Below are 8,540 nucleotides of genomic sequence, written 5' to 3'. Positions count from 1 at the left end.
GGATTCACCAGAGACAGAGTGGGGAGCAGAACAGGCAGACTGATGAAGTACACTGCTGAGGGGAGCAGCGGGCAGGTCAAGAAAGGTCTGCCGTGCCATGTGGGTCATCTCCAAGGCTGGGGATTGAACTCATGCTGAAGTGGCTGTGGCTCGCTTGTAGTGCTGTGCTTTAACCCGCTGTGCCACCAGGGAAGGCCAGTTCTTGATTTTTATTTGAGCCACAAAGTCCATGGTAAGATTCTACACAGATGCAGTATTTTAATCCTGTAGGTGTGGCAGAAATTGGCTGAGCTGCTATGCATATGGCTGCACTATCGACACTTCCAGCAGCTGTGCAGGAAGCCCAGAGCAGGCAGGCACCCTAGAATTGGTAATGGCCACAAGTGTGACAGTCATAAATGAAGTGACTAACTAATCTGTATACTGGAATTTTACTTCTAGTGATCACAGGTGGCCTGCAGGTTAAGCTCAGAATCTGAAAATCTCTTTTCTGTGTAAGAAAGAAGAAATACTGGTCAGGCTTGGGAAAATGTCTCTGGTCAGAGGTTTGTACAAGAGGATGTAAGGTGCATGAGGAAGCTGATAAGAGGTAGCCAGAGACAGACTAATAAGAAGAAGTGATTAAACTATCACAAATGCAGTTTGTTGTACTAAGGAGCCAAAAGGATAGAAAGGCCAGAGAAGTCAAATGCATTGACTACAATATTCACATTCAGCAATGTTTACTGAGCATCTGTTTGTATTAAGTCTTCATTCCATATCTTAGTTTATCTACACATGACTGAGATTGGTATTTATATTCTGATTTTACTCCTAAGATCTGAACTATGAAATGGTGGAGCTAGTGAAAACCCAGATCTGATTTCCAGTCCACATCCTAAGTATTTCTCCTATCGCTCCCTACTTGGGCAGGATATGTGGGGTAAGAGTACTGCTGTGTTAGCTGTCTGGGTTCTTCTCTGAGTAGATTTGGTGCTTGAATGGAAGTCCAACAAGTATTTCATTTCACTTTCTTTAAAAATAAAAGTTAGATGTGCACAGGATAAAAACTTCAAACATTATGAAGAGACATGGAGCGAGGGGCTCAGGGACGGTGAGAGGCTTCACCAGAGACAGAGTGGGGAACAGAACAGGCAGATTGACAAAGTACACTGCTGAGGGGAGCAGCGGGCCGGTCAGGAGAGGTCTGCCACACCATGTGGATCTTCTCCGGGGCAGGCGGGGATCGAACTCATGCAGAAGCGGCTTTAGATTCTCAGTGCTGTGCTTTAACCCGCTGCGCCACCAGGGAGGGCCCATAGATTGAACGGTTTTTTTTCTCCACTGTTTCCACTTACCTTCATCTTTAGTCCCAATCCCACCCTCCAAAGCTTCCACTCTTTAACATTGTTTTCAATGCCTGTGGGAATTTTTATTATCCACAATGGCATTTAGCACATTAGCTAGTGAAAAGGCCCAAAGCCATGTCATGTTAGGAGTAACTGAAAGAACTGGAAAGGTTTAATCTCTACAAGACTCTGTGGGGCCAGTTTCCTGTCTTCAAATATCTAGAGGACAGTATTGTAGAAGAAGGACTAATCCTGTTCCAAATGGGCCCAGAGGTGATAGTTGGCATGGACACTATTTGAAAAAGCACATTTTGGTTCAGCATGAGAAAGGATATAGAGCCATCTCCATGAAAAGCATCTCCTACAAGTATTCAAATCAAGGCCACATGACCACTTAGAAAGGATATGGCCGTGATAGCACAAGTATCAGGGAAGTTTTCCAAACACCAGGTCATGAGGCTATTGAAGTCAATATAGAAGAACACTTTTCAAACACATTTGCCAGAATACAAATATATATATATATGCATATACATATGTGTACACACACACACACACATATTGCTCCTTAAGACTTTTTTCTTTATATGTATGTGTTGCCTCTTTAGTGATTTGTGGTGCAAAATGTGTTTCATGGCCATCCCTGGTGGTGCAACAGGTTAGAATGCAGCACTGCAAGCTGGCCGCAGCCACTTCAGTGACAGTTCAATCCTGGCCCCAGAGGTGACGCACATGGCACAGCAGACCTCTCCTGACCCGCCCGCTGCTCCCCTCAGCAGTGTACTTTATCAGTCAGCCTGTTCTGCTCCCAGCTCTGTCTCTGGTGAAGCCTCTCACTGCCCCTTCACCTCTGGCTTGTACCCCAGTTCTGTATGAATAAATAAATAAATCTTTAAAAAATGTGTTTCACAGCAACTTGGATGGAGCTGGAAAAGATCATGCTTAGTGAGATAAGCCAGAAAGAGAAAGAAAAATACCGGGTGGTTTCGCTCATAGCAGGAGTATAATGGACCAGGCGAGAAAATAACAAAAATAATGAACAACCATATACCAGAGACATTTTGTGGGGGTGGAGCGGGGAATGGGATCAAAAACAGGGGGATGGGGTGGGAAGGGAAGTGCATGGGACTATGGTGATGGCACACGGGTGACTTGGTGATGGGAAACCCATGGGATTACAATTGAAAAAAATATGTACAAAATGATGTAAAAATTAAAAAAAATGTGTTTCATACTGAGAGTAATGGTCAAAAAAATTGAAAACTGCTCTACCAGGTGAATTTCACTCAGGGACCTCTTGTCGCTGACTCTGTGGAAGCTGTCTCTGGCTCTCTGCCGGTGACAGGCCCCATGGTCGATATCCTATGTGTCCCTTTCTAAACTTCCATTTTCCTATTTTTGCATTTGAAGCTATTTAAAGTTTTACATAAAGTGGTTAAAATGTCCAACTCCAAATTTTCTGTTCTAAGAACATTCCTTTATCCAGCAAATACTGCTTTGGCAGTGCCTCCTGTGTGTAGACACTGAATTGGATGTGGGGTTGTAGAAATGAACAAAATATATCAAAGCAAATTTCCTGTTGCTCTTGGAGCTTACGGTCTGGTGCAAATAGACAGTAATGTAGATAAGTAAATGACAGTGACTGTTAAACAGCCGTATGTGCTTAGAATAAAAAAGAAGCAGAGAAGAGGGATGAGAAGTCTTGAATAGAGGTTAGAAGTTTTAGACAGAGTGGTCAGGAACCTCTCAGAAAAGGTGAATTTTGAATAAAAAACTGTTGGAATTGAGATATCAGATATCCCATAGGGGTTCCTGGGGGCCAGAATCCCAGGAGAAGGAAACAGCAAATGGGAAGGAAAATGCTTGACTGATCCCTGAACAGTGTGACTGGAGGAGAGTCAGCCAGAATGCAGAAGATGGAACCCAAGAGGTCACAGGCACCAGGGCAGATCACTTGGGTGAGGGCAGCATTCTTTAGAGCTGTCTCCTATTGATACCACTGTCTTAATTTTACGAGGATCAAATTTGCTGTCAAAGCTGTGAGGTCCCATACAGTTAGAGCTGCACCCTGTGTAGAGTGATGTCCCTGAGGGAATGCCAGCTCTCCTTGCCAGACCTATTTGTGCTGGGAGGTGCCCTTTCCTGGCACACAGCTGGTCTCGCAGTAGTGGTTACTCAGGAATTTTACAAGTTGTTTGTTTTTGATGAAGAAATTTCAGCATCCGAAGTTAAGTTGTCTTCGTCGGGAGAACTTCCTCTGGAATTTGAAAAACATTCCTCTTTTGGAGAAATATCTGTATGCCTTGGACCAGAATCAAAATCGAGAGATTGTTGAACAAGTCATTCAGCTGTTCAAGAATGAGGTGATGACCAAATTAATTGATTTTCGAGAATGTGAGTATTTCCCTGGTCAACTAAGTGTTTTTCTTGATATTTATTTAAATTGTCAAATTTCAAACCAGTTTTATCAAATCAAAATTTTTTGCCTTCTTAACTCCTGTTGCTTTTTAAAGGATTTTACTTTCTTTAAAATTGCTTCTTTTGAGGGCCCTCCCTGGTGGCGCAGTAGGTTAAAGCACAGCACTAGTAAGCTAAAGCCACCTCAGTTTGAGTTTGATCCCCACCCCGGAGGAGATCCACAGGGCGAGGCAAACCTCTCCTTACCCGCCCGCTGCTCCCCTCAGCAGTTTACTTCATCAGTCTGCCTGTTCTGCTCCCCACTCTGTCTCTGGTGAATCCTCTCACCTCCCCTGTACTTCTGGCCTGTACCCCAGTTCCGTATGCATAAATAAATAAACCTTTTTAAAGAATTGCTTATTTTGAAGCCCCCTCTAAACTTTACATGATTCCACCTCTCCCCTTCTGTACTAAATTTTTGTGCCTGTTTCAGTATCATTACTACATATGTATGTATTTGGAAGTTACATATAGCAGCATTTTGCATGTTTCCAACTTTCATAAGTGGCATCACACTGTATGTTCTGCAGCCTATTTTTTATTCAACATTAGATTTTTCAGACTTATCCTTTTAAATTATATAGTTTAAGTTCATTTAGTTTAAACTGTTGACCAGTACTCTGTAGTACCTATATACCATGATTTATTTGAACATGCTGTAATTTTTTTTTTTACTCTATTTTCTTGTTAATAGGATTTTACTTTGGCTCCTTTTTTTCCCCTCTGCAAGTGATATGATAATGAACATATTCATGTGTGTTTCCTATGTGCATAGACAGCAATTTACCTCGGTTGTCACTAGCCTTTTGACCCAGCCTGAAGTACTGATCAAAAGACAAAGGAACTGAGGTGATTTCTCACAAGGTTGGAGTAGGCAGTGTGCGTCTCTTTTACCGTCCTCTTTATGTGCGAGGCAGCTCAGACTGCCACTAAAAAACAATACCATAGACTGGGTGGCTTAAACAGCAGACATTTATTTCTCGCAACTGTGGAGGCTGGAAGCCTGCGATCAGTGTCCCAGGATGGTCAGGTCTACAGAAAGCCATGGAAGAGAGTAAAAGCAGGCTCTTTGGTTTCTCCTTTTAAAGATACTCATTTCATCATGAAGACCTAACCCTTGTGGCCTCACCTAAATCCAGTTACCCCCCTGCAGATAGCCCTTTCTCCAAATACCATCACATTGAGAGTGAGAGCTTCAACATGGGAATCAATTGGGATGCCAGGGAGGTGGGCACGCTGGGCCCACGGCACTTTCACTGTTAAGTGCAGTGTAAGGTGGGAGCATCAAAAGAGCTGATTTTACCTCTGAAACATGTTCTTCCTCCTTGTAGTCCCCTCACTCCCATTCACCTTCATGCTTTTAAATGGTGTCCATCATTCACCATTCTTCTGGCCAAAAACTTCTAGGTGTCATCACCTTTAGCTTTGTTCTTTTTCTCACAAGTCACATCCAGTCAAATTCTGTCATTTCTAACTACAAAATATGCCCCACATCTAACCACCTTTTCCCATCTTTACTACTACCACTTGGTCCAAGCACCATCTCTCATCTGAGTTATTGCTGTAAATTCCAAACAGGTTTCTCTGCTCCTGTTTCTCTCCCTGCAGTGTGTATTCATGTATGTTCTCTCTTTAATTTGTATTTTGTTTATTATTACTTTATTGAGGTTCTTCATGTTGTCATGGTTCATCTTCATGTTTGATGGTTATTGTGATTTTAATACACATTTCCCTGTATATTGACCATTTGGATAAGCCATTTTATGAAACCCCCATTCTAGTCTTTTGCTTGTTTTTCTATTGGAGTGTTTTTTGGTTATTGTGATAACCTTTTGGAATTACCAATTAACTTCAGACATTTGGAATATTTTCTGGCTACAAGCTTCATGTTGATTATATGTGTTGAAATATTCCATTCCATGGCTTATCTTTTTACTCCCTTTATGATATGTTTTGATAACAATTCATAATTTATTGTTTCAAATAAATCAATCTTTTACTTCATTGTTAGCGTTTTGTGGCCTTATGTAGAAAGTTTTCCGTATCTACTGGTTATGAAGATACTCTTCTGTATCATCTTCTAAAGTTGAATCATTGTTGCCTTTCATAATAGGTCTAAAATCCACCTACAATTTATTTTTATATTATGATATGAATTTTCTTTGTGGCTGATCAATATTCCCACCAGTATATTTTGAAAGTCATTCTTTTGTGTTTCAGTACCACCTCTGTTGTAATCAAATATGTTTAGGGATGCTTTCCTTTATTCTAGGTAATACTGTGGTGACAAATAATGTCCAATGGACTGTGGACTTAAGTAGTGAAAGTTTATTTCTCCCTCAAATTGCATGGATTGGCTTGGGCTTTATTCTATGTGTTCTCACTTCGGGATTTAGATCAATGGGGCTTTTATCATTTGGAGTATGGATATGTAAGGGAAAAAAGGAATGCAGTAAAATATGTTCTGACTCCTAGGGTTTCTGTCCTGAAGTGACACTTCTGTTCATTAGTCAGTGACCCAAAAATCACATGGCGACACTCAACTCTTTGAGAAGTAGGAAAATACAGCCTGGCATGTCCCTGTAGCAAAGACAGCTGTGGTATTTGAGAGTACTCCTAAAGAAGATCGTCTAAGTCTTCAACTCCTCCTGCCTTCTTGTTCTTTTATAAGAGGGGCTGGCTATTTTTTGCCTGTTTACACTTTTATATCAATTTTGGCACAATGTGTCATATTTTAAAAAGATTTTGCTTAGTGTGGGTTAAATCTATAAATTTGGAGAAAATTGCTACTATAGTATGTTTGGAATTATCATTGACTTCAGAAATTTGTAATATTTCTGGCTACAAGCCTTGTGTCGGTTGTATGTGTTGAAATATTTTAAAAAGTGTGAAAGTATAAAAAATATTTATACTTGAAGGGTTGACTAATCTATGAGCATTATCCTCCGTTTACATATGGTGAATTTTATAGTTATCCTTTTTTTTTTTTAAAGATTTATTTATTTGTGCATACAGAACTGGGGTACAGGCCAGAGGCTCAGGGGCAGTGAGAGGCTTCACCAGAGACAGAGTGGGGAACAGAACAGGCAGATTGAGGGAAGTACACTGCTGAGGGGAGCAGCGGGCGGGTCAGGAGAGGTCTGCCACACCATGTGGTCACCTCCGGGGCAGGCCGGAATTAAACTCATGCGGAAGCAGCTTTAGATTCTCAGTGCTGTGCTTTAACCCGCTGCGCCACCAGGGAGGGCCAGTTATCCTTTTATTGTTGATTTCTGCCGTAATTGCATTATGGTTAGATACTTTATATCAGTGCTGTCCAGTAGAATTTATTTCAGTAATGGAAATTTTCTATATGTATATTGCCCAATACAATAGCTTCTATGTGGCTGCTGAGATTTGAAATGTGGCTGCTCCAGCTAAGGAACCGGATTTTATTTAACCTTAATGAATTTAGATGGTGGCATATTCCTAATAGCTGCCATTTGGGAGAGAGCAGGTCTGTATGACTTTAGTGCTTTGAAATTTAAGATTTACTTTGTAGTAAAGCACTTGGCAAATTTTAAAAAATGGTTCACGTGGGCTTATTCTGCATTTGTTGGATACAGAACTGAATGTGCCAGTAGGTCATGTTTTTTAGTCATGCTGTTTACATTTTTTTATAGATTTGACTTTTCTTGGTCTTGCCTACTTGTTACTGAGAAAAGTGTATTTTATACCTCGTACTCTAAATTATCTACTTTTTACTCATATTCTTTCAGTTTTTGCTTTATATATTTTGGGACATGTGCATAAAAGTGAGAATTCTTTTTTAAGTAAAATTTTGTTGGTTTGTCATGGGTTTACAATGGTATATAACTTTGGGAGTACAGCTTTACCTCTCAATATGTGTTTATATCTCACTGTACCCATAAAAACTAGAATTTTTATCTTACTAGAAAATTGAGACTTTTATCAGTATAAAGTATCCCTCCTTTTCTAATGTTTTTGAGTTAATATCTACTCCATTTTTAATGTATACTCCATCTGACACACAACTCTACTCTTATTTTTGGACTCTTGATTTTTTTGTCTGCCCCTATTTTTATCTTCCTTTTTGAAAGAATTTTTTTTGTTATCATTTTTTTTTCTTTTCCAGGAGTTTATTATGCTCTTTCTATCCTTTGAGTGGTTACCTTGGTATTCTATTGTGCAACTTTAACTTATGCAAAGTCTAATGCTTTTCAAGAAAATATAAGAACCTTCAGATATTTAATACATTTAGTACATCCTCACATCTATGCTGTGTTTTAATGAACTTAAACTATATATTTTTTAAATCCAAAAGACATTGTTTTGGTTTTTCTAGTCATTTGTTTATTTGCTCCTATGTGGCCCCATGTCTTCTAACACCTCAAAACTTCTGCTGGAGTTATATTTTTTCTGCCTGAGAGACATCCTTTGGACTTTCCTTTATGCAGTTTTCTGATGAAGTCTAACTGATTTTGTCTGAAAATGTTCTCACATTGTTTATTCTTACTGAATATTTTCCACTATAGAATTTTAAATTGTAGGGCTTTGGAATTTTACAATTCCATTGTTCTCTAGCAACCACTCTTGCTGAGAGCTCAGCCACCAGTCTGTTGCTCCTTTAAAGATGTTCTGTCTGGGCCTCCCTGATGGCCTAGGGGTTTAAGTCTGTTGCTATCACTGCAGTGGCCTGAGTTCCATCCCCAGCCAGATGATGGAGCAGATCTTTCCTATCCTGGCCACTGCTCC

General features: G+C 40.1%; 1 protein-coding gene across 2 annotated transcripts in view; it reads left to right on the top strand.

The window, feature by feature from the left end:
• HYKK (hydroxylysine kinase) overlaps positions 1–8,540 on the top strand; it is a 23,552-nt gene that overhangs the window by 11,710 nt on the left and 3,302 nt on the right. The window contains exons 4-5 of one of the 2 annotated variants that reach the window (XM_012725089.1): positions 3,539–3,722; positions 4,480–5,714. In XM_012725089.1, coding sequence (XP_012580543.1) covers positions 3,539–3,722; positions 4,480–4,481 — 186 coding nt within the window. In that variant the 3' untranslated portion in view covers positions 4,482–5,714. Of the gene's footprint in view, positions 1–3,538; positions 3,723–4,479; positions 5,715–8,540 lie in introns of those variants that run through there. The other variant, XM_004674737.2, reaches the window with a different exon arrangement.

Source organism: Condylura cristata, unplaced genomic scaffold (genome assembly GCF_000260355.1).
Source record: "Condylura cristata isolate star-nosed mole 26May11 unplaced genomic scaffold, ConCri1.0 scaffold00002, whole genome shotgun sequence".
Lineage (NCBI taxonomy): Eukaryota > Metazoa > Chordata > Mammalia > Eulipotyphla > Talpidae > Condylura > Condylura cristata.
Note: the sequence above shows the minus strand (reverse complement) of the source record. Positions and strands in the feature narration are given on the sequence as shown.